Below are 27,135 nucleotides of genomic sequence, written 5' to 3'. Positions count from 1 at the left end.
GGTAGACGCGGCAGCTGGACGGTGCACATCCAACCAGCCGCCGACAGCTTGTGGCCTCTAACCACTCCCTCTTCAGCAGTTAGTCAAAAGAACCTAATGCGGTGGAACAAAACACCTCACCCAGCGCAGGAGAAGCGTGAGCTGGGGGAGACCTCTGGCACCCATTGTGCATTATGCAACGCCCGTCTCGGGGGGGAAATCAAGTCTTGCGCGCTTGAAAAGGCTCCCAGCTGTTGGGCCATGTGTTCCGTTTTTTTTTTTTTGCTCAACTCTGGCAGTTACCAGGAACAGGCCTGAAATGGACGAGTGGTCGTCCCGGTACCGACAGCTTCAGTGAAAATCCCAATCAAACCCAACTTGTGCCATTTAAGTGAGGAGCGGCTCCAGAGGATGCAGGCCCAGCCTGTATTGAATAGAGACGACCGGCGGCTTTTCCTGCAGAATGAGCTGGTTAACAACGTCTCCTTGTCTGTCGTCGCTGAACTCCTGGTGTAACCTTTGCCTTTTGTCTACGCCTCCTGGTCCCACCTGTGCCTCTGGCCTATGTTTCACTCATAATATCCTGGTCCAATATTTGGTTTTTGTTTCCTTTATGCTTCTTCTACACACTCGCCACTGCAGCACGACAAACACTGTAGTGGATGTTGTGTCATGTCTAGTGATTGGTCTGCAACAAGGTTTGCACTTGGCGTTGGTTTGTTTCTGTGGAATCAGACCTGTTGCGTGACAACGCAGCCTAATGTGATTATCATGTATTCACTGGGAAAGCACCGAGAGGAGATGGCAGTGCATGAGGACCTTAAGAGAATCACATGAAGAGCTCAAATGTGATTACAAATGTAGCCTACAGATTCGTTACATCCTTCAAAACAGACTTAACCAAGCTGGTCAACAGAGCTGTGCTATGTGATGCATGTCACCCGCCAAATGGAGCATTAGAAGGCAAATCTGCACCAAAAAAAAAAAAAAAACCCTGCAGAAGAGGGAAATACTGCATTAGTATAATTTTTTAAAAAGGTCTGACTGAACCGTAAAGCCAGGCTGCGTAGTTGCCTGGCAACTGAGGGTTAGGAGCACAGAGATAGATTGTGTCTGCCTGCGAGGCAGAGTCCACAAATGACTTCTCAAATATCACACACACAGTCGAATGAGGCAGGTGGAATGCAGCGTTAAAAAAAAAAGGAGGGGGGGGGGGCAATCAGGATAATAGGTGGGGATTTTACACATCCGCAGGCCCAAGCGAAGGCACGCGTCGATCAGGTTGACTAACCTCTCGCTGCCCGGGGTGGTGATCCTGTAGAAGCGGTGTCTCAGGTGATGCTTGTCTCCATGGTAACAGGTTGTGCACAGGTCATAATTGGTGCACTCGGCACATTTCCAGCGAATGCCGATAATGGGCTGCTGGCGGCAGGTGTCGCACATGGTCCCGTCATGCTTGATGCCTGGGGGCACAGAGCCAAACGGGAAAAGTTGGCATTAAACAGGCCGTTACACTCAGTGACGAGTCCGGTCTCCATGATTTAGTTAAGCAGGTGACATGCAATCACACTTAAAACCTTCATATTGTCGAGACGAGAAGAATTGGACTCTTTTTTTTCCCCCTTGTACTTTCAAATATATCCACTTCAGGGTTAATAATGATGCTTTTGAATATTGTGACCCATTCTGTCATGTTGCAAACAGCGTTGCAGCAGCAGTCAGTCATACTTCTTTTTTTTTTTTAAAGCTGAGCTTATCAGATCAATTTGCCAATTACTGAACAATTAAAAAAACAAAAAACACAAATCAGCATTGCAGGACATGACAAATTGGCATATTTTGTTTCAAGCTGTGCCTGAAACTTGGTATTTTAGTTATACTGCAGAACGTATCTTGCCTGTCAGACTTTTGCAGGCCGCTGTTCTTGCGTGCAAAAATGAACACAAATACATCTAAAGTGCCGAATATCTGAAGCAACTTGCTTAATTTTTTTAACCCCATTCATACTAATAAGAAGTTTCCATGCTTCTGCAATAATTTCATCTGATTGTGTTAAATTGAAAGCAATGCTGTCATCTGTAAAGGAAAATATAGAGCATGACAGTCCTCTAATGTTTCGCAGAGAGCATGATGATGAGAAAGAACATCAGAAGAAGACCCGTCATGAGAGCAGCGGTAAGCAGACAGAAAACAAGTCCGCTCCAATAGTGCAGATATTCACATCATGGGAGGGTTGGTAGATCAGGAAAAGCAAAAAAAAAGACAGAAGGGTGTGTGAAGTTAATTTTACGCTGCATGTTAAAGACGGAGCTGCATGCTTGAAGCTGATCAGAATGAAGATAAACATTTTCAGCAACTCACAACATGTTTAGGGTGTAACAGCCTCCTTTCCCTCATTCCCTTCATATTTTTTTTTAAATTACACTCAATTCTACATATTGTACCTTTCAGCTCATCAACAAAAGATGTAAAATGATGGCATGCTGGGAGCTCACGGGTCCTTACAATGTAAATAGTGGCGTGTAAATTAAAGACAATGCTTCTGATGCTTGCTGCAATAGATTATAGGTTTCCATGCACTGTGCATTATCAATTCAACATGCCTGACCAATCAGAACGAGTCCTACTGCCCTAGATTGTGTTAACAGTGGATCCTATTTCACCATTTCAAAGCCCGGCATCAAAAAGTTCATAGTTCTAAGCACAAAACCACGAAAATCCTCAAAAGATGACTAAAAACAACAAATCTGAAACATTTCTGACAAAAAAAGACATTAAAAAAAACAATCGTGCCGCAGCTGTCTTTTTAAATTTGAGTACAAATAAAGAACGACAAAAGATGCACAAACGCACATCGTCTATATAACGATCACATTGTGATCATAAAACTCAACGTCAAATTTTTTGTTCATATTGTGTAAGATCGCATTATAACAATAAAGGGAGAAGTAATGTTTCTTTCAAGGCAGATTGTTGATCTGAGTTCAAACAAAAGCAATGGGACACTTAACAATTGTTGCATTTACACAATGTTTACATCCTAAGCTAGTTTAAAGCAGGACTGTCAAACACAGCTTAGTTCAGAGAGCACATACAGCCTAATTTCATCTTGATTGGACTACTGGGATAAAAACAAAGTGCCTTAATTACCTTTAAAGTAATTTTTTTTTCTTGTTGTAGGGCAGAGTATAAGTGATGAAAATGTTGATATTTTCACAAAAAAGCTCAACACAAAGTCAATTTTACTACTTTCTGGTGCAAAATATCATGAAATATCCAAAAACTTCTCCTATAGCAATTGCATTATGGATGTTTTTACAAACTAACAGTGACAGCATGGCTTTGAGGCCAGTTGTATAGTTTGCCATCTTTCATGGCAGCATCACTGATATTTCAGCTGGGGTTTTGCTGTGGCCACTAAAAGTTTACATTTTATATATCGGGATCTTATCGTTTGGAAGCATGTACAGCTTCTCTGCCCGAGTTTTTAAAAAAAAAGTAACAACGGTTTAGAAGCGATGTTGATCTGGACTGGAGACTGTATGTTATGCATACGTAGAATAGGAGCAATATTGGGAATGCAACATGTGGTTAGTAAAAACATTATAGTAACTGATGGACTGACGAGTGTAACCCATCCAAACACGTCGGAACAGTTCACGATCGTGCCTAAGTGTGCGGCATTTGTTGTGCAAAAGTGTTTTGAAAAGACAGAAAAGTTACCTGTTGGAGCACTGTCCAGTATCCTCACGTCGTAAGCTCCGGAGCAGCGGTAGTTGGCGGCCGTTCCGTTATCCCAGACCACCACCACCTCCTCCGGGCTCTCGAAGCTCCGCACCGTGCCGACGTGCCCCTCTCCGCCGTCCTGCTTCCCCCACTTCCAGTCGGGTCCGCGGACCACTCTGGCTCCGACTCCCTCCATCATCGCCCGGTTATTCCTGCCGGTAGTCATTTAAGAAAGGAAGGGGACAAAAAAAAGCCACACAAAAACAATCCGTACGAGTTAGCGACGCCAGCAGTAGTGGCGGCGGCGGCGGCAGCAGCAGCAGCCTCGGCCGGAGGCGGCTGTCGGAGCTCCGGTGGAGACTTTCCACAGGGCGGCTGGAAGAAGCGACGATCCACGCAGCGAGCCAGCTAGCCAAGCGGCTAAAGTTAGCTACCAGAGGAGGCTGCTGGGTCCCAGAAACTACCGCTTGCCTGCGAACCAGAGCCGGGCAAAGACCCCTTCACCCAAGAAGCATGCGAAGCAGCCACATTACAAGCCTCCAGCGGGGCTCGGCACTCGGCGGAGCGGCGGCTCCCTCTCCTCGGGTCCACCTCGCCCGGTGGCGGCTAGCGGAGGTGGGGTTGGGGGGGGGGCGCAGCTAGCGAGATGAAGCTTCTCCCGGCTCTTTGTCGCGGAGGTAAACCTTACTCCGTGTCGGGGTTGCTCGGCCTTGTTATGATCGCCCTCCGCGGTGCTGGGGAAAGCCCGTCTGAGACACTGTGGTGGCAGGCCGTGGGCTGTTGCATTCGCTCAGGAGGAACGGTTCGCCATTACAGTCGCTGGGACCTCGGACAGCAACAACAAGCGGCCACGGAGAGAAGCTACGGAGGGAGACGACGAGGCACGAAGCCGCGGCGCCTGGGAAAACAAGCCTGTTCCCGGGAGCCAGTGCGCATGCGCGGCTGGACCCGGCCAGACCCTTCCTGTGTGAACTCAAGTGCAGACATGGAAATATTTCAGTCTGGTTATCTGTCAGCTTACGAAATAATGTTCTTTGTATTTTCATCTATCTAGCAAATGGATCTGTCTATAAATAGATACACTTCTATATGAAGATAGTGTCATCTTACCTATAGATCTACTTATAGGTCCAGCTACCTCTAATCCATATATATATATACAGTAAATAGATAGGTATGCTAGGAGGAAAGTGGCTCTATAAGTAGATCTCTATCTGTCTATCTATCTATCTATCTATCTATCTATCTATCTATCTATCTATCTATCTATCTATCTATCTATCTATCTATCTATCTATCTATCTGTATCTATATGTGAGATATTAATATCTCTCTCTCTCTCTCTCTCTCTATATATATATATATATATATATATATATATATATATATATATATATATATATATATATATATGAGTACCTCGACAAAACCCACGTGTACAGGGAGAACATGCAAACTTTGCACAGAAAGGTCCAGCTCAGACTCAAGCCCAGGTCTCTAAATTGCAACAGAATTGACAGTACTGACTGCTACAACATGATGTATAATAGTAATGAGGACAGTACATCAAATGGAACAGTTGATGGCACTATAATGTCCTCTCAGTGATTGTTTTTGAATGTTATCCTTTTTAAATTAAAGTTTCTATCCTTAGATGCTCCACATTTTACCTACCGGCTTTTCACCAACTTTGCTGTCTTATCATTGAAGCCGTCTGATGATTGTTCAAATATAAACATGAGGAGAAATTTGTTATTATGCTCATTTTGAATGTGGTATTAGTTTAATGTTCTGTAGAAAGGCAGCACTAGGCAGTAACGGCAGCATGTTTACTGATGTGGTTTGCCAGTTTTCTTTATTTGACAAGCATTTTATTTCTTTGGAATTCAAGAGTCCAACTTCTCTTATTGTTTTTTCCCCCTCGAGTAGAGCATCACACCTAAAATGCACATGTTTCAAAACTTTGTCCCCTCCTGGTGACACATCAGGTTAAATCTTGACCTGAACCTTCAAAGGGATTTATATGTCAAATACAAAAACTAAATTGTCTTAACAGTGTGTTTTCACACAATGTGTTTTCACTGCCCAGGCAGATTTCTTAATGTTTGTCAAATTATAAAATATCATAATAATCAATAGTTGAGGGGCTCTGTAACTGATAAAAAACAAACAATAAAAAGCAAAATTCTAAATTGTGCTTGTTACAGGCCTTACATTTTAAATCTGGTGTGTTATATTTATAGTTTTACTGATTTTAATTTTCCACTAAAGCTACATTACACATTAACACGTGAAACCAGGGGTGTCAAACATAAGACCTGTGGGACAAAGCCAGCTTGCAAGAGACTTCAATCAAGCCCAGGAAAAGACTAAGCAAATTGTAACAATAGATTTTTAATTGAGTTTTCTTGAGAGAAGCAGACGCAACACAACACTGAGACCAAAGCTGCAATATCAATGATGCTGCCATGAAAGCTCGCTACCTCCTTATTATCAAATTAATCTCAAAGCCATGCTGTCAGTGTGAGTTTGTGCAAGCGTATATAATGCAATAATGGCTCGAGGAGATGTTTTTGGGACATTTTATACAATTTTGTGCCCGAAAGTATCATTGAAATCGGCGTTACACTGAGATTGTAGTAATTATTAGTTGGAATTGCAAAACATGTTGAAAAAGCACCCGAGCTAAAGTGATTTTGACACCCAAGCACTAAGCACTGTATTAAATGTGTGTGTTTTATCAGAATTTCTTATAAGGAATTAGAAGGGGGAAAAAACACCCAGCATGGAAAGGCATCCCTTCAGCTCCCAGTTTTCCTCTAAATCCCTCTTGTACCCAAAAATGTGAGAACAATTGCTGTATTTTGAGATACACTCCATAACCTTCTACAAGACCTGGATTGATTTAAACTATTTTTTTTCTCCCTCTCAGTGTGTGCTTCGTGTGAAATGCAAATGGTACCTCTGTTAAAACACACTCCATAAACCTAAATACAAGGATTTCAGCACCTTTGTACAAAATGTGGCCACATGACAGGGTCATAGTGTGACTTTTAAGCCTCGACAAAAGCATACTTCATAACATTATCAGTTAATTTAATTACTGCACTTTTCCACATGGTAAACGCAGCGCATTGGGGCCCCTCGTGGCCTCAGAGGACTCTGGGGCATTTGCCTGCTTTGCCTGGTTGTAATTAATTTTCTGTGTGAAGTGCCTCTGCAACATATCTATGATCATATTTCCAGAGTGAACAGGCAAATGAACTGCTGTCCATGCAAATTCCTTCTTGGTTTATGATTCATTTGCGTTTTGGTTGGCCAAAACCTTGTGTGCCTGGTGACACACATCATGGTCAGTGCTGCTCAGCATCAATCGTAAAGTGCCAAGTATTTCAAAGTATGTTTTTAATTTGTCTTTCTGTGATGATTTTCTCAGTTTAATTTTATTAGTGGACTGATATGTATTTGTGGCTGTCTCATTTGTTTTTAAGACTCTAGAAAATAATACATAGAAATAAGTGTGTGTGTGACTGTTCACACAGCATCAGTCAAGGCCAGGGGTCTTCCACCTGTGGCTCTGGAGCCACATGTAGCTCTTTATCCCCTCTTTAGTGGCTCCCTGAAGCTTCCTCAAAAACAAACCGAAATTAATATTTGACCTTTATTTTATTTTATTGACACACCAGAGTCATTTTCAGAAGGACTCTGGTCCTTATGGCTGGAAACAGCTTTTATAAAATGGCACCTGTATAATAGGGGAAATAGCAAAAATCTGAATAAATGGGGGGAAAAAACCTAAAAATCACAATAAATACAAGGAAAAAAGAGAAAAATCATTTGAATTTCTCAAAGAAAAAAGCTTAAAATAGCTTAAAAAGAATATACTATGTAAAATTGTTTTTTTTTTTAATTAAAAAAAGAGCTTAAGGGGCTAAACAGTTCAATCTCAAAACTGTTAAAAAATGCAAAGACACTGCTTAAATGTAGGTACAATAATAGCTGTAATGAAATGTTTGCCATCCTGAGTTGTAATTGAAACTTCATAAACGCATCATATGGTCTAAAACTTATTTATGAAACTTTTCAAGCTGTATTTGTCCCATTTTAAGTGTGAAACGTGTTAGTTTTTTTGGCTCCGGTTAAATGTGATTTGGTGAAAAAGCGGGGGGGGGGGGGGGGGGGGGGGGATAAAAGGTCTCCTTTGGTCCTAAAGGTTGCAGACCCCTGGTCCAGGCTTGGAACCTGCTTTCACACTGGATCTGGAGGGACCTGCCAGAGGCTGCACTTTCCCCCTTTCCGCCTGCAGGGGGCGCACTCCTGACTCAGCAGATAGGCGGATAGCTGGTCAAAGAGCGCCACCGCACGCTGGACACACACACTCACACACACACACGCATTCTATGCGCCCTGAGCAGGTCCCCTTGACTGTCTCCTTCACCGCGGGCTGGTTAGGCGGACGCAGCGGCAGCAGCAGCTTTTCCTCGGGGCTGGCCGGGACGCCATAGGGACGCTTTGCAATGATCTCGCTGGACTTGAATTTCCACGTTCTGACCCGGGACCTCTCGCATTACCTGGAGAACCAAGTCAAAGTTGGGCTGTTCGGCTCCGGCGTCGGGCTGTCTCTGGTGCTGGGCTTCAGCGCGGCGTACACCTGCTACTACCTGCTCTCTGTAGCGAAGGTCAGACGCGTTTTTTTGTTGTTGTTTTTTTAAAATAGCTGGATGTGCGCGCGTGTGTGTCCGAGCCCTCCGTGCGATCCTTCCCCCGAGGACGAGCATCCTCACCCGGGCTGCTGCAGCCGCCCGGCGACTTCTTCCCTGATGTCCTAACCTAACAAACCTCCTCGTGCATGGTCGTGTTTAGGCTTTAATACACGCCATTTATTTTTATTTTTTTATGTAATTATAATTCCTGTACGAGTGCAGCACATGTGCAGGAAAAAAAGCGGTGTCGGTCAGAATGCTAAGCTAACCCTGCTAACGGTACTGTTAGCTTGAAACGCCGGTACTGGCTGTTTATCACTGGAGCTGGAAACTCTCCACAAATCATCCCGTTATTGACGATCATACACGTGCGCGTTGCTCCGAATGCGTTAGATCTGTCCTGTCAGACTGTCAGCTTGATAAGATAACGCCGGGAGAGGGAAATGAAACCAAAACGATCGAATCCTGCGTTAAGAGGAGCCATAAAGAGGAGCGCAGGTTTAAGGTTAAACCATACATGCCTCATTTTATATGTTTATAACAAACAAAGAGGAGGGAAACAGGAGGCAGAAGCATGCGCTTCTTATTCCTTCTTGACTTACACACCATTATTATTATTATTAAGTGTATGTGCATGTAATTATATGTGTTTGTGTGCGCATTGTTCCATTTCATTAAAGGTGTTTATTATGTCGTGTTTACAAATATGACATGTTTTCACATTGTATCACACATTTACTCCTGTTATGGATGCACAGTGTACAAATCCCTCTTAAAACATATTTGGTTTCCCTCATTAGAAACAACCTTTGCATGCTGGGAGGCATCTGCTTGTTTGTTTTTTGTTTTGTTTTGGTTTTTTTTAATAAGAATTAAATACGACTGAAATTGACCAGATGATTGAATTTTGAGTTTTTTATTTAGTAGATTACATGATGGTCGACAGATTACACGATTGTAGTCCTTTGGAGGGTTAGGGTTAGGTACATTTAGTTATACTTCTATTGTCCATGAGTAGAAAAAGCCTGAAATGGAGTTACGTTTTGTCATACATGTGTAAAAAAAACTATAATGTCAATAGAGAATAAATAAATTGTGACCTTTAAACATGTCTGCTCAAGGGCACAATCTGCCAGTAACCTACTGATCTCCAGCCAGATCGGATTAGAGTCATCCCACATTTTTATCATGTAATTAGTCGACAAATTATGTAATAAATCAATAAAACAGTACAGACAAGCTCCTGATGTTGATCGCTGTGAGAGTTTAGTTTTTTGTCATCTCCCCATTGAGCAGTGTTTCAGAAACGAATCAGTTTCTTGACATGTCATGTAAATCTTTGACTTCACAAATGCATCACACATTTTTTTTTTTTTTTTGCGAATTCATGAAGAGAATGAATGCATAGTGCATGGAAACATGATTCATGGTAGTTCAGTCAGTCTTTTTTTCGTAATTGCATATCTGGATATAGTGATGGCGTTCGTAAATATCCTTGGTTTGAGCCCAGGACTGGAGGGGGTCCTGGAGGGGATCCATTTTCTAAAAACATGCATGGTGCAACAGCTATCAGAGATTATTTTCCGAGGGGACATTTCATTGTATTTTGCACCAAACGGTTTCATTTATATTTGTTTTATGTTGAGATTGTAATAATTTTCCATAATAGTTGTTTAGTCTGGTGAAAATTTCTATCATATGGCGCCGTAAAAAACGTATTTGTGGAAAACAAAAAGGATTTTGTCGGTCAGACCCCATTTACACAACGTTTCAAGTGAAAACGCATAATGTCTGTGTTGGAAACGCAGTTTGCATTTGAAAACCTGTAAACAGAGCCTCTATGTGTCGAGTGGTTTCACTTAAAAAAATTTTAAATGGCCATAAAGTCAATAAGTATTTAAGTAGAATGATTTTTTTTGTTCTGCGCTGACGAGACGTTACTTTGTTTTTCTTCGTGTTTTTTTCAGAAGCCACAGCTGATCTCCGGGGGTAAGAAGTTCTACCAGTTTCTGAGGGAACAATGTCCGGTGGTGTCCGAGACCTACTACCCCACCTTCTGGTGCTGGGAGAGTCGTATCCAGACCCTGCTGAGACCCTTCGTCACAGCCAAACCTGGCGTCGTCTACAGAAAGTAAGCCCTCCCAACGCATCGTGAGTTACGTGATGAGAACAACTAAGCTGTTTAAACATCTCAGATTTCTCTCGGGGAGAGTCTGCCGAGTTTTGCTTTGTCAGCTGTGCACAGCGCGACGGAGAAACCCTCCGAACTCCCCGGCTCCCCGAGCAACTGCTGCTGGCCTTTTCTTCTTTCCTTTCTTTTACCAGTGTCACAACTGGTTACAATTCCCAGTCTTGTTCTCTGAACAGCTCAGAGGAGAAAGGGGTCTTTTGTGCCACGGCGTTGGCTTGCAGCACCCAGCCTGCGCCTTGATAACATTCTGCTAGAGATTAATTGGCACCACTGCACCCCCCCCCCCCACCCACCCACCCATTCAGAGGAGATTACAGTGTATTAATACAGATCTGCCAGCATTATTTCACCTGCATAACATAGTCATTCCCATTGTGTCGTTTTAAACAATGTATTATTCGATCCTAAGTTGTCAGTGTGATTTATTCATGTTAGTAAACTGTAATGTGTTTGAGTGCATTGTTATAAATAGAGAAGCACTTGGAGCTACAGCATGTTATAGATCGTATTAAGAAATTAAACAACAGTTGGGATGTCATTCTATTGTTGCCAGCGTGTCATAAAAACTGCCTCTTGACACTTTTTAATATCACAAAGTTAAAGGAATGTTAAGCTTAAAACAAAACAAAACTGGTCTGTATGAAATTAAGTCAATGGCTGCAGTGAGACTTTTATAAATATTGCTATGTAAAATACTGTTGCTCGGGTGTAAACGCCATTCTGGGCAAAAAAAAAACTAAGAATGAAACAGTTGAGGACTTGTTGGTGTTTTGAAAATGAAGATCTGACAGATTTTGTGTAATTTATTTAAGAATTGTAGAAGGAAAGTGTTTGTATTTTGTCACACTTGTGTTGCTGGAATTCGTCTTGCTTTACTAAACTTACTAGATTTTGATGAACTGTTTATCATATAGGTACAAATACTCCCAAAGTAGACCCCAACCCCTCCTGATTCTGATATATGATATTGATATTGTTTGATGCCCGAGGTTATATTATTAGTGAAATCATATGTCCGTCCCAAGGACACTCTGCCCCTGCTTTTCATCCTGTCCATTTGTCAAGGAGACAAATGTTCCTATAATGCACCGGGACCGTATCCATCCCAGAGCACGTCTCAATTTATCAAAAGTGTTGGGACTGTCGGTCACATTCACTGATGTTATTATCACACGCACCTCCGGGGGCACCTGGACGCCCCCCCCCCCCTCCACCCGACACCTGTAATGAAGTTACCCAAGGTCGACCCAAGGACGAACACGGTGAGCACCATCCTATTTACTGAGGGCCGTCCAGGTGAAGTTCCGGACGTGTTAGCACCCTTCCTCCCTCCGCTCTTTGGTGACTGGAGGGACGACAAAAAGTCCTGCCTCAGGTGCATATTTCATGGCGGTTCTGTAATTCCATGCTGATGTCTTCACCGCTGAGCCGAAGCCGAGTCGGCCGGTGTGGCCGTGAGCCACGCAGGCTCTTAAAATGCACAAGTTGTTGGTATTGAATCACCCCGTCTGCCAGGCTGGGGCTGTATATCCCTGGAATTGATCGACCATAAGGAGCCACTGGTGCAAACATCTTAAAAAGTCGCTCTACAAAAAGATCACACAGGGAACAGGGCTGCTGGTCTGCTGGCCGTCAGCGGTCCAACTCGCATATCCAGTTCCTCTTTGGCAGGGCGCGTTTGCGTGTCACATGAGCGAGACAGAGAGGTGGAAGGTCATATTCACGTGTGTGTCCCCCCCCCCCCCCCCCCCCCCCCCCCCCTTTCCGCAGCGAGCTCATTAAAGCGGCCGACGGAGGGCAGATTTCTCTGGACTGGTTCGACAACGACGACAGCATCGCCCACCCGGATCCCTCCACCAGGCCCACCGTCCTGCTGCTGCCCGGCCTGACCGGCACCAGCCGGGAGTCTTACATCCTGCACATGGTCCAGCAGAGCCGCGATCTGGGGTACAGGTGGGTGGCCCCGGCCTAGCACACGTCCACATCAGACCTTTTTTGGCGTTTCGTGGGGGACTTTGTGCGAAACGCCTTTCAGAGAGAGAGAGAGAAAAAAAAACCTGACGTTCATTTTTGGAGACGTTTGCTAAGCCCTGCTTTTGTAAATGTCCAAACGTAGCAAAAGCTTGTGGAGTTGCAGAGGGAGGCAGTTTCAGCTGCGCCGCTCCGTGTTCTTCCTGCACTCATTCTTTCATCCAGATTTGGGAAGGCATGGGAAGAGAGCCGGCACACTCAGCATCTTCCACCCCTCACCCTTGTCTGCGCATGGCTTCATTAATTACAGCTTATCCTTGGTACAAGCTCTGCAGCTTAGCCCCGGACCGGCACCGCTGCCGCAGCCTCCCCCCCCCCCCCCTCCCGACCGCCCGCTCCCAAACCTGCAGCCTTTCTCCTCCTCCTCCTCCTCCTCCTCCTCCTCCTGCTTTAACAGTCGAAACAGAATGCTCGGCTCACAGCTGCATCTCGCCGCACATGTCATCAAATTCCCTCCTCTTTTTTCTTTTTTTCTGTGAATTGAAAATATTATTTTAAAAGAAAGTAGGCCACCTACTTACCACGCGGTCTGCAACAAACTCATTGTTCTTATAAATAAAGACAGAAAATGAACCCTGCTATTTATTCCATTTTCTAAAGATTTCATTTGATTGTATTGTCCCCCACACCGTACGGTATATATCTGGCCGCTTGCTACATCTGTTTGTGATTTTTAATATACTCTTGCTTTATACGCACTGTGGTTTTCATTATTTATTGTTTATAAATCTAGTTTATCACTGCATGTATGATGACAGTGAAGGTTTTCTTAATGGTCTGGCCGGATTAGAGCCTCTTGCAGTGCCGTTTATGGCCCACGAGTGTGACATCCCTGATCGGGAAAAACATGACATTGCTGAAAACACTGTACACAACACTGAAAATCAATGTGGGTCATTTCCTATAATAAAGCCCCCAGAGGAAAGTCCGACAGTCAGCCGATGCTCTGTCACATCCTTTTGGTAGTTGAGCTTCACAATTTGTAGGTGGACGAGTGACTTTGATGTGTTTTGTGAATTTCAGATGTGTGGTATTCAACAACAGAGGCGTTTCTGGTGAAACACTGCTGGTAAGTTCATAACAGCCTCTTCACTTGCTTTATGGAGCAATGTCAAGAGCCCGTCGTTTTTGGCTCCTGAGGCAGAGAGGCCGTTTCCTTCGCCGCACCCTCTCAGAGCACGTCTGTGGCACACGTGTCACAGGAAACGCGAAGTGGACGCCGCACAGACATTGTTGCGGGCACAGCGGGGGTTAAGTTGCGTGCAGATACTGCTTTTTTTTTAATGCCCATCCACTGAAATATGACCTCTCCGCACACGTGCCATTCTGACACCTGGCTTAATCTGTCCCCTCACGCCCGGGTACGTATATTTAGCCGACCACAATGGGACCAAACTCTCGCCCCTTTCCGTGTGCGCGTCTGTTTCACAGCAGGGACACGTCCTTTAGAGGCAAGCGTTTCACCTCCGTCTTATCGGACTGCCAGAGATTTCGTCACGTCTTCAAACGGGAAGGCCCGCAATCACTCTTGTGGCTACAAATTGGACTCTGTGGCGAATATGTATCCTGCTGCAGGGTTTATTCATTTCAAGCTGAAGAGCAGGTCAGGCCTGGAAACGAGCTTCCTCAGCTGTATACAGTGCCTGTGCAGAGTTTCTGGATGAAAATGCTTCTTCTCATCATTGTGATCAAAGCGACTCCATCGGCACACAACCTCGTTGGGTTGGGTAGAATATGTTTCGAACGCCCCCGTTGACACAACGTTTTAATTGAAAACGCTCTGGTTTTGCATTGTTTTGTTTTCATAAAAGTTTTGTGTTTACACGGCAACATTTTGAAATTGATAACTGCCAACAATTATGTAGAAACCACACACACGTGTGCAGAGAACAATACACTACAAACATCAACAATGGATATTACACAGACATTCATATGGACGGATGACCAAGTTTAATTGCCATTACGAGGGACTTTCAATGATAAAACTACCAAACATTCAACCAGAACTTGACAAAATTTCCCCTTTTTTTAACTTGAAAATGCGGTTGGAGTCAGTCAGTTCTTCTTCTTTTTTTTTTTTTTTTTTGCTTTGATGCACCTACACCATTTTGCTGAAAGCAGCAGGTCAAAGAGGTGAAAACCAGGCTGCGATACGTCTTTGATGATTCACTCAGGAAGCTGCAGGTGTAAAACCAACCGACAAGGTTCGGATTCCCCTCTGAAGCCTCCTCTTTTCTGCCTCGGTGCGGCTCCCATACAATACCACACAATGAGGCCCGTCAGCAGACACTCAGTGAAGTGTCGTCTCTACTGAGCGTCCTGATGACGAGAGCTCATCAGAGACAAGGACACTAAAAAAAAAAAAAAACACACAAAAAACTGCATATGTAGAGAGGAACCAGTTCAGTTCATCCATAATGATCTCCTTTTTTTATGGTGGTCGGTTGCAAATTATATACTGAACACTGGGCTGTTAACGTCCTCGCCCAATGCCTGACATCGCAGTCCTGGTTGTGCCAATATAAATGACATAGTGCTGTTGGAATGTAATGGTCGGTGCAGCGTTGCAGAGAATGGTTTGAATAATGTAAATGACTGCGTTGACTCACCACCCTGCCGCACCGTCTTATTAAGATCACATTGTTGAAGAGTGTCATGAGATGTCGCGCCGCGATAGACCTGATGATGGATCACACTGTCACACAGCACAAGATAAATACTTACTTTATATTAACATAGTTGTTAGAGCGTGATGGGGACGGTGCCATAAAATCTAACGTGACATTTTAAAGCCACACCAATAAGATCGTAACATTTACCTTCTCAGATCTGCCTCCTCTCTCACGCACACCGTCCCTCCGCAACGATCTTACCTTTTTAATGTTGCTGCTGTGGATCTAAATGTGTTTTTAATATTTCATTATGATCACAGACCTTGAGTATCTTCAACAATGCTTATAAATAAAATATATAATTATTATAATGTAATAAACGTGTTACTCCTGCATGCAAATGTCCATATCTTAGAGACCTCTCCCCATAAATAATTTAATACCTTGGTATTGAAAGGAATTTGGGAAGTTGTACACCAGTGTATGCAAATTGTTTCGCATTTGTCCGCCTCTGTGAGTGTTTTCTGTGCGTCCAGTTGGTGTGAACGTCCTCCATTGTTTAAATAGGCCACCACTTTGGAGCGACCCGCTGTGTGAGAAATGCTCTACGCCCTACTTCCAGCCCCGGTAAAACACCTATTATATCAACCCTTTGCTGTGGAGCGAGGACGTTTAAATCTGCTGAGGATGCTTGCCGACCCACTGGGGTTTTATTCTTTTTATTGTACATTACATTGAGCGGATTTCCTTCAGTTATCCTCGCTGTCCCCGTGCAGCTCCTCACTTGTGCAGGCCGATTAGAGGAAGCCAGAGAGGAAAGAAAAACAGGAATTTACTTCTGCCCGAGTTCCTGCAGGAATCTTAATGAGCACTCCTGAAGAGCCGGGGACTCGACAGCATCCTGAGAAAGTGGACTTCTTAAATAGACTTGTTTTTTTTTTTTAAGTGAGTAAATGTTAATCAACCTGCTCTGACTGATAGAAGTGGAGATAGGCTTCTCCAAAACTTTGAACACTATAAGTTGTGTAGCAGCCATAAAAACAGAATATATATATATATATATATATATATATATATATATATATATATATATATATATATATATATATATATATATATATATATATATATATATATATATATATATATATATATATATATATATATATATATATATATATAAATAACATCTCTTCACATTTTGACAGTGAATGAATGAGCTGTGTAATTGCCTCAGCTGTGGCCTGATTGGCCACGTGTATTTTACTAAAGAGCATCCCGCTTTCATTTACCGCCCAAAGCGATAAGGCTTAAGTGATCCTCCCTAAAGGATTGAAGTACAATGAGCTGAGTGGGCCACGTGTGCAGCCCCAGTGATACGATCTGTTCGTTCGTTTTCTCTCCGGCTATCGCTCCTTGTAAATAACTCAGCTCTTGTGCAGAGTCTGCGTGTTACGTAATCACGTGTGGGCTCTTCGTGACCACGAGGGGAGGCCTGTCGTCAGCGCACTTCAGATCCAGCGGAAAGTTAGATTGCGCTTCAGTCTGCGATCGTTTTGTGAGTGATGAACTCCATCACGAGTGAGATCACGCAGAGACAAGACTGCCGTAAATTATATTATAAGCTGCTACTTTTTTCACAGTCTTTGACCCCCGTGGCTTAAACAATGACGGGGCTAATTTATGAATTAACTAGCTTCACTTCGCCAATAAATTGGCGATGTGTTCAGGTGCATCACGTAACTCTGATCTTTCTTTTTTTTTTTTCACTGAAAACTTTTTCAAAATGGCTCTCAAGGTAGAAACTTTCAAAAATGCTCCGAGTCCATCTCCAAAAAAATGAAGGACGACGCAACTTTTTGACAACGCACCGTTTTTGTCCCCGGGGAAATGGAGGAAGAAGCAACTATTTGAAAAACGCTCCGACACAGACTCCATGGAAATGAGGGAAAACACAACTTATCTGAAACGATGGCACAACTCATGCACACCACGGCCCTAGTAATAAGTCCAGCTACCCATGCACATGTTTTTTTTTTTTTAATAATGAATATGTTGTCGACTTGACTGAAATCCAACTTTTAATGAGTTGTACAATATGTCTTTTCTTGTTTCTTTCTTTCTCCTTCTCTTTGGCATAATTTGCGATCCCTTCATAAAGCACGTTGGTTAGAGATGCATAAAGTCCACTTCATTCGCCAAAATTTTGCACAGAGATTAAAAAACCACAACAACAAAAAAACGTATTATGCCGCTGTCTCACACAGACGCCGAGGACGTACTGCGCGGCCAACACGGAGGATCTGGAGACCGTCATCGAACACATCCAGAGGACCCACGGAGCCGCTCCAATCATGGCCGCCGGAGTCTCCATGGGCGGGTAATGAAGCCTCTTACTCAGTGCCACAGCAGTAAACTTTACGATATTCACCACAAGCGGCAGCAGTGTTACCGTGGACATGTCAGAGCTCTCAGTTCAGCTTTTTTCATCACACTAATCCTCTGAATTGAAGGATTGGTCAGAAATGGAATCCCTTTTTTTTCTTTTCTCTTCTTCTTCTTCTTCTTCCCTTATCTCTCTTTTATCTTTCAGGATGATGTTGGCTAACTACTTGGGCCGGAAGGGCCGGAAGACCTGCCTGAGGGGGGTGGTGGTCTTCTCAGCCGGCTGGGATGTGTTCGAGTGCACGGCCTCGCTGGAGAAACCTTTGGACCGATTCCTCTTCAACTCCTACCTCACCAGCTGCCTCCAAGCCTCCGTGCACAGGTCAGCCGGGGCCGCAGCCGGATTAACTCGGCCACTAACTCTGTGGCCCCACGTTGCACAAGCTCCGATAACTCGGATTTACATACTCAGATTTTATACTCTGATTTAAAGTTGTGTGTTTTGTTTTTTTTAACTGTTAAGCAGGAATAATACCTACAATACTTTCCTAATTTTGACATTTCCATCTCCAAATAAGCCAGTGTAACAGCAGCCAGTGACTTTTATCTATATATATATTTTTTTTTTTTTCTAATCTCCCTCTCAGACACAGGCCAGTGCTGGAAAAGTGTTACGACATCGATCATGTCATGAAGGTGAGGATTACTTTCAGCACCGCTAATCCTCGCTAATTTAATCAAACCGAGCGCACACAGAGCTTTTCCCCACTTTCTCACCACCCGCGGACAGGCCAAGACCATCCGCCAGTTCGACGAGAGGTTCACCTCCATCATGTTCGGCTACCCCACCAACGACGACTACTACCGCGACGCCAGCCCCATCCACCGGCTCAAATCCGTGCAGGTGCCAATGCTGTGTCTGAACGCTGCCGACGACGTCTTCTCCCCGTCTCACGGTGAGTCTCCAGGTGCTGATTTACAACATTATAAAGTTCAGTGATTCTCGACCACAAAGGTTCATGGAGGGGTCGCAAAGCCCTCTTGATTTTAAAGGGTTTGAAATGTTGTTTTTTTTTTTTTTAATTGGCGAATCCGCATTTAATTCACTTATTTCACAATATGACTCAGTTTAAGTGTTTACATAAAAAAATGCATCACTTACACAGTTGGAGTCGGAGCTGCGTTTATGTGTAAAGGCAAACGCGGAGAATACGTACGTGTAAATGTAACAGAAAACAGACAAGACAGAAAATGTGCACTATGACACATAATTGTGATCGTCCACATAAGACCTGAGCTGCTCTGCATGCCAACATATTTGCCGTTCTGTTAGACCATGGCCACGTTTCCACCTGGAGCAGCTCACTCTTCTGTTCTACTATGTCTCTATCGGTCCAGGCAGGAAGTTGCCACACAAAATGCCTTGTGAGTCAGGTCATTTTCACAATCAAACATTGTGTTAAAAACTGAATTGAAGCATAACTTCATCCCGTGTGACCATATCCTAGACGTCAGGAGCACAAAAGCACAAAAATCAAAGGACAACCAAAAAAAAAAAAAAAAAAAACACCAACAAAGTTAAGAAACTGTTCAGCTTCTGAAACACTGCTGGCGGGAACTACAGACGCAGCCAAGCATGCGCCCGCCTCGGCGAGGTTTGTATTCAGTTAATAATTAACCCGAGTAGATCGAGGTGAAGAAACGCTTGCTAATCGCCTCCTTTGTTCTGCAGCCATTCCTGTGGAGGTGGTGAAGCAGAACCCCAACCTGGCGCTGCTCATCACCGGCCACGGCGGCCACATCGGCTTCCTGGAGGGCCTGTGGCCGCGGCAGAGCACGTACATGGACCGGGTCTTCAAGCAGTTCGCCCAGGCGGTCATCGAGCAAGGCGGCCGGCTGCAGGACCTCTCCTGATTAGAGAGCTCAGCCTTCCTCTCAATTCTTCCCTCCTTTCTCACATCTTCCTCCCTTTGCTACATTCCTTCCATCTTTGTCCCCCCCCCCCATTGTTCTTTCTTTGGACCACTTATTGCACTGCATCCGTCCTGTTTCCTTTCCACTCCATTCCACCTTCTAACTCTTCCTTTTCCGTCCCTTTCTTCCGCCTCGCTCTTATTGAATGCACCGCCTGTGCTGCGTTCAGCACTCATCCATCCATCCATTCATTCATTCCATGTGGTTCAGCAGTCCGTATTCATGTGCTCAGCTGCAAACGTCGCCGTCCGCGTCACTTGCTGAAGATCTGCGTCCACGCGGTCTGACTGCATTAGCTATCTGAAGAACTCCCATTAATACCCCAGGCAATCATTTACTTTTAAGGTCACATGCAAAAACTGCACACGCAAATCATTTTCACTTATCAGTAGGAATTTAGCCCTCAGGGATTTTTGTTATTCTCCATGTCATTCTAACTTTCGTAACCTGTTGACATAACCAAACCTATTTTCTCTTTATCAGCAATCAGCAAGTTCAGAAGATTGACTCCACACGTGCAGTTAAAGGTTTCGTACATAACGCTTTTAAAACTTGAGACACTAATCTTGAAGGTGCTTTAAGTAGGAACTCAGCAATGCTGCTTTCATGCACTGGAGGCGCTGTTTAGTTAACTGTTTGGCTGCTGAGTGACACTAAAGACATTTACAACAGCGTCTTGTGGCAAAAAGTGGCAGAAGAAGCTTTGGCTTGTTGATCAGCACTAAACTGTTGAGTGTCTTCACATTATGATGATTATTTGCGGCACGTTTTCATTGAGTATCACATAATGTCTGAAATAACCCATTAAAAAAAAAAGAAAAAGAACAGTAACCGAACAAACCAACCAACATGCAGAATGTTTGTTCAAATAGAAAAACTTCCCTTGTTATTTTGGGTCACATACGTTCTTTGGTTTGGGATTTTCTTGAAGAAAACACCCGACGAAAACAAAAAAAAGAGGAAACAACAGCCTTGAATACTCTCAGACGTTTGTCGATTGTATTACAGAGATATTTACTGAAGTTTGCAAGTGAAACAAAAACTAGCTTGCTAACAAGCCTGTAATTCTACTTTGTACCACAAGATGGCATGACTAACTGGAATGAAGCTCTTCGCTTCCTAAAAAAATGTCTTTTCCAGACTTTTAACTTGCACCTTTTTTCTCTTTTTTTTCCCCATTCTATTGGCTGGTCATGCTACTTATATTAAGAAGTGACTTATATGTCAAAATATACCAGGACATACCGTCTGGGACCACTAGATGTCACTGTATGACAACAGAACGCTGCTACAGTACCACTGATATTGAAAACAAATATGCGTTAGCCCGGAGAGAACTGAGCAGACTGGACACTACGGGACTTTCAGGACATGCACTGAACACAAATTATTTTACCTACTTATGCACATGTGTTGCTTTTAACATGAAAAGGCATTAACGTGACTCACGACACTGTCTGGTGGTGAAAAGCAGTATTACGCGAGTGGAGAAGCCAGCACTAGTTAAGTTTGCTGTCTGCAGCACGATTGCACAGGGATGACGTTCTGACTGTTGTTCTGTCACTTTTTTCTGAATGATTTAAGGTTGAGGAAGAGTAAATCGAAGATCCCCAAACCGAACCACTGAGTGGACAAGAGTGGCATTACTTAAATCTCATGTACTGTGTATTTTAACCTTAGGTTTGAAAAGCTTCTGGCTCTCGCTTCACAGGAACGCATACCAGCGTATTGTTTCCCCCGTCTTGCACGTTCTTTCACTCCAACTCACTCAAATGTACAATATGGAGGATAATTCAATGACAAGGAATGTATAATCGCACTATTTTAGTTGATGCAAACATGCCTCTTATTCCTTAATGCACTTCACGTCGCTCCAGATATGAACGTATATTAGAAGTGCTGAACGGAGCAGGCCGCTGAGGAAAGTCCGTGGGTTAAAGCGCGTGAAGGCGAGCTGGTTGATGTTGCTTTTCCGAGACGTGTCGCTAGCTCAAACCCGGCGTCCAGTCGTTCCCGTCTTCTTTTCGCCAGCAATGACCAAGAGGGCTGGCGACCTCGTACGAGTTGGCACCAGTGACAGGAGCAGGTCCGACCAACGCACTGCATGAAGGAGCTCACGTCCCCGCGACATTTTTTATTTTTATTCCATTCTTTTCATGTTTGCTCATCCTCCTCGCCAAGCGACCATTAAGTAGCATGTGTCTCCTCAGCGTCCCCCCGGCCCAGGTCTTTAACATCAACGTTGCAATCTGTAGCACAAAGAAACGGTTTTGTTTTTGTTTTGGAGTTTTTTTTTTTTATTTCATGGGATGCTGCAACTCATTTTGTACATCATCACATGGCCAGATGAAAAAGAAGCATTGTGTTCTAACATGTGCAGCAATAAGATTTTAAATTATTTAAAAAAAAGTCTCTATAGTGTTAAGAACTAGTATATTCACATTATCGACATGAGTGTAATGTGCTGTATTTAATAAATTATTAAACAAAGTCTCACCCCATTCGTCTGCTGTCTCCACTGCTTCTGCTTATGACACAATTTCAGAAATTTATGACAGAAATGTGCCACTGCAGTGACGACTCCCGTCAAATCACAAGAGGTTGAACATCACAGTGGAAAACAGCTGGAAAGTAGGAGAATTTATTGAAACAGGGTCAAACCTTCAGTTCAGAGGTCACATAAAGACAAATTTAAGCAGCTTTCACACTGTTCTTGGAGTTTTGTCATGACCGCTACTCTAAAACCCCGTTTATACAAAAAAAAATGTTTTGTTTCAGAGAAGTTTTGCGTTTCAAAATAATGGTCATTTACACCGAAACTAAAGAAACTCAGAAAATGATGTAGTTTGCAGGATGGTCCCCAAGTGGGTGCATTTGTAGTTTTCCTTTTTTTGTTGTTTAAACAATTTGAAGTCTGAAATGTTATTTTCACACTTGCGAGTTAATCTCACAGGCCATTTAAAAACCTCCCGTGGGCTAAACTTGACCCACGATCGGCATGTTTGTCACCGCTGGGCTACAAGAGACATTCACAGGCCTTCGCTGCCGCCAAAGCGCCCGGCAACCGGATCTGGGCGGAGGGTTTCTCTGCCCGGCAGCAAGGGGACATTTTCAGTCTGGATTTTCCCAAAGAACATGAGGGGATCTTGTAAATCTGAGCAGCTCACGCACGAGGACTCTCCCCTCCGAATCGTAATCGCCACCCGCGGTCACGACTTTTGGCCGCTCACCATTTGATCCTGCTTAGAGCTCGCTCTGTCCCTCGTCTCACATCGCACGGTCCGTTTTTTTTTTCGCGTCGGCGGCTGGAGCCGAGCCGCCCCACACTCAGCGGGCTTAGCCGCTGATAGGATATGCATCGCTGCAGTGGATGTGATCCACCCAGAGGCAAACCGTAATCCCCTTGCACTCCACTTACCTCCAGTCCACCGCCAAACCCCCCCCCCCCCCCCCCCCTACAGTAAGCCTGCAGACAGATGAGCAGGGGTTTTAGCTCCATGTTTGATGGAGGCCAGAGAGTAATTAGAGTGCACTGACAGGAGGAATGAGTCATTTACTGACAACAATTGATATGATGTGGCAGAAATCCCACTGGAGCAGGGGTCTTAAACTCCAGGACCCACAACATCGTGTTAAAAAAAAAAATATAGCAATACAAACCGGTTATAGATTCATCGTTTTTATCAATATAAGAAGAAATGTGTGCTTTTTACATATAGTCTTTAGCGATCACAGTGTGTGTTATTTACCTGCTTCTATTCCAGTCAAATAGTTGAAAAATCATTTCACACAGAGAAAAAGGGTTAAAAAAAAACAAAAAACAGGTGGGCCACCCCTGATGTAAATGAATCAAGCTATTTTAACTTAATTAACTTCATTTACATTATCAATTAGTTTAAGCTCAAAGCATTGATTCAATTAGATTAGTTACCAACTGAAGCCATGCTGTCGAGTCGGTCCAACTATTTCCAACTATTTCCAACTATTTAGTTTTCTTCAGTGCAAAACACAAGGGCGAGAACAAGATGTAATGTTTTGAGGAAAATGTTGTCGAGAGATGGCACGCCATGTCGGCCCATGTAACTTTATTCACTCTGAGGATTCGCTACACAAAAGAGCTCGTGTATCAAACAAGAGGGACGAGTCATGATGCGTTCACATGAGAACCCTCTGGTCACCTTACAAAGATTATTCTTCACTTCATTTATGTATTTCTATTGACTGCATTGGTGTGAAATGAAATGAAACATTATTATTATATATTTTCATACTAGAGACGACGCGTCATTTAGGGTTGCAGTCGTATGTCAAGTAAAATGTAAAATGCTACTTGTGAAACGAGACTACTTCTTATCTGAGATGAAACTTTGTGAAAACACCACATCTAAGTCAAAGGTCTCCCTCATTCACTTTGTATTCTATCAACTGATTAAAAAAAAATGCACTCAACACTTTTATAATCTTTCCTTTTTTAACTCAACTTTTCTCCACTCGTGCCTGAAACATTCACATAGTTTAAATGTGTCTTTGAAATTCATTGTTTTCTATTATTCTCCGACTATTATCTATTAGCTTTTGATAATTAACTCTTTTGATTTTTATAAAAAAAAAGAAAGATTAAACATCTGATCTTATAAAGTCACTTACATTTTTGACATAGTGATTTTGGTTTCAATATAAGCTCTTATTTATATTCATAAACATTTTACTGGTTGAACTTAAAATATGTTTCACATCACAATCAAACTGTAATTTTTTTTTTTTTTTTTTGGGGTGGGTGAACAGTACCATGAATGTGTCCCAGTATTGTGGTAATGAGTTAATTATCAGAAAGAAAAAATGACAGTCGCTGTTAATTAACCATTTGGAGTCTTCCAAACATTACGATCCTCTGCTTTAATTGAACCACTGTGGGACATGTGAAGTCTTTAGAGCTCAACCTCTCGTGGGATTTTTTTTTCTCATTTCCCCCAGAAGAACAATTACGAGGCGTGAGAATCCGCATGCCAACCTCTCTCTCTCTCTCTCTCTCTTTCTTTATCCTGTCCTGACAGCAGCCGGCTGAAAATAGCATTGTCTTCTCCCACACAGGGGTTGCAGGTTGATGGAAAGTGTGCTCTGATATCACTTCCAGGATCTGAAATAGCACTTGTCCCTGGACCACCAAAGCCCCTGGGCCCTGAGTGTGATGACAGAGAAGCGGCCAGCATTCATTATGAAGCCATATCTCCTCTGGAAAGTCACGAGTGTCATCGTGGGCAGTAACAGTGGGAAAATCTAACATTGAAAAGCACAACGGTGCAATCTAATAAAATGCTTTTTGATCCATATCTGACATGGACTCGGAGGACCCACATATGGAAAAGCAGGTTAGAAAAGACAAAAGCTTCTCTTTCACTGATAAGAAAATCTCAAATCGAAAAATGGACAAAATCAAAGCACAATCCAATAAATCCAAGGCACTGAAAACCAGGTGAAACCACCGACAAGCTGGAGGAACAAACACACACACACACACAGCTGAACAGAAAACATGGCGGAAGGTTTGATTCTTGGCCCCATTTACATGACAACGAAAATGAGTGTATTCGCAAAAACTTTCTTCACTTCTGGGGGGGGGGGGGGGTCAGTTTCCACGGCACCAGTGTGCGGATGCACTGTATCCGCAAAGTTTTTACCCCGGCTCCCAAGGTGGAAAGATTCTTTTACGGCCGCTATTCCCTCCTGCAGAAAGTGCCAGTAAATGTAGCCCGTTACTGCGCATGCGCCCCTCCCGCCTGATCATCCAGTTGTAAACAAACATGGCTGCCCCGTAGTGGTGCTCCGTAGTGGTATGACTCGCAATCCATATTCTAGTTTTATCTTCCATATGAGTAGTTTTGTAGTTGAGACTTACCCCTGGTAGTATCCGATGCATCATCAGTCCGTGCAGATGTCAGGTGCTCTCCATTTTCTTCATGTGTGTTGTGTTCTCTGCACACAAATTTGTGTAGTTTCATTACAAAGTCAAGCAACAGCGCACTTCTGTGGCCGTGCATACTAACTACACTGTTGCCTCTGTGTTCGCTGTTGCAGTTTAAACACACTCCTTTTTTTTTTTTAACGATTAGGTGTTGCCACGTGTAATGTTGTCGTATAAACGGGGCCTTAGGATCATTTCAGGTTATTCTGAATGTTGGACCATGAACCTTCTCCTGTTATTTCTCTATCAGGTGGTTCATATCTACCATGCTCATTTCATTCATAGTGTTTGTTTTATGGAAATAATTTTTTTTAAATCCGAGATAAAATATCTATTTACCTACCGAGCTACCAGATTTATGAACCCAGGCTATAAATAAGTTATATAAAGAAATATACCCCCCCCACACACACACACACATAAAATCAGACAATACAAAAGGGAGCAAGGAAATGTGTTTAGAAGTCACTTTTATTACATTCATACATTTTCAACAGCAATAGCATGGCTCTAATGTTCAAATATTCACAGCCTGCAACCGCACTGGTAAACATGAGGTAGATAAAGCAGGCGCCAAGGCTACCACTGGGCTGCACATGGTCATCAAACACATTTCAGTGAAGATTGTGAGAGCAAGTTGCATATTAAGTATTAAATTATCAAGAAGAAATACACATTCTATGGCCCATTGGAGTAAGAATTATAAAAAAAAAAAAAAGAAAAGGGTTTGATCACTAGTCTTACATTTGGACTAACTCTGGAGGGTTCGGGAGCAATCACTGATGCAGAAATCATCATTTTCAGCTGGCAACTTGTATAGTGCAAGTTCACATTTCCTACCCCCAATGACATTCAGTAGATCCAACAATCACTCGCGTGAGTCTTGTGCAAAGCCTTCGTGAATGTTTTTTTAACCCTCAGAAAGGGTGCAGTCAGTTGGTTTAGCATGCCATCAAATATTAACACTGTGATTATCAGTCCAAAATGCTTTTTGAATAAATAAAAACAACAAAAAAAAATCCCTTTTTGGATCCGATCTTCAATAAAAATCCAACACACAAACGGGTGGTGTGTGTGTGTGTGTGTGTGTGTGTGGGGGGGGGGGGGGGGGGGGGGGGGGTACAGACACATTTGTAAAGATATATCTAGGTAGACTCTTCTTGGCTTTGCAACATAAAATGCAGCAAGACATGACCAAAATATTACTGGTTACACGACACGTTAAAGAAAGAAACAAAAACACATCAGCAACCCTCAGTGGTGAAGGGGGACGATAATATATTAATAATGTAAACAAAGCTTGAAAAAGTACAGTAGTCCACAGTCCAATTAATTCGTCCTGCTTCACTCAGACAAACAACACGTCGTCGCCAACCTACGATTACATGGTTTCTTCATTGTCATCTGGTCTGGGAAAAACAAAACAAAACGTCAAGAAAAAAACACAGTGACCTAAACAGTGAAACATGGCATAAGGCATAATCACTGGACGACCCTGTGGGGAACCAGAGAAAAACATTCCACTTTCAAGTATATGCGTCCGTCCGGTCAGCTGCTTTCGACACTTTT

General features: G+C 43.2%; 2 protein-coding genes across 2 annotated transcripts in view; one reads left to right on the top strand and one right to left on the bottom strand.

Moving 5' to 3' along the window:
- mib1 (MIB E3 ubiquitin protein ligase 1) overlaps window positions 1–4,545 on the bottom strand; it is a 77,624-nt gene extending 73,079 nt beyond the window's left edge. The window contains exons 1-2 of the mRNA XM_080503145.1: window positions 3,703–4,545; window positions 1,271–1,442 (exon numbers count right to left, since the gene is read on the bottom strand). Coding sequence (XP_080359271.1) covers window positions 1,271–1,442; window positions 3,703–3,931 — 401 coding nt within the window. The 5' untranslated portion in view covers window positions 3,932–4,545. The remainder of the gene's footprint in view (window positions 1–1,270; window positions 1,443–3,702) is intronic.
- Window positions 4,546–8,169: 3,624 nt separating this feature from the next.
- Window positions 8,170–21,835, top strand: abhd3 (abhydrolase domain containing 3, phospholipase). Its single transcript, XM_080502879.1, has 9 exons — window positions 8,170–8,384; window positions 10,376–10,539; window positions 12,370–12,552; window positions 13,654–13,699; window positions 17,513–17,625; window positions 17,839–18,012; window positions 18,278–18,326; window positions 18,421–18,586; window positions 19,363–21,835. Exons 1-9 carry the CDS (start codon window positions 8,223–8,225, stop codon window positions 19,542–19,544), a joined length of 1,239 nt encoding a protein of 412 aa, XP_080359005.1. The 5' UTR covers window positions 8,170–8,222; the 3' UTR covers window positions 19,545–21,835.
- The last annotated feature ends 5,300 nt before the right edge of the window (window positions 21,836–27,135 follow it).

Source organism: Blennius ocellaris, assembly GCF_963422515.1.
Source record: "Blennius ocellaris genome assembly, chromosome: 10".
Taxonomy (NCBI): domain Eukaryota; kingdom Metazoa; phylum Chordata; class Actinopteri; order Blenniiformes; family Blenniidae; genus Blennius; species Blennius ocellaris.
The sequence above is the reverse complement of the archived record's forward strand: the minus strand, read 5'-3'. Positions and strand labels throughout refer to the sequence as shown.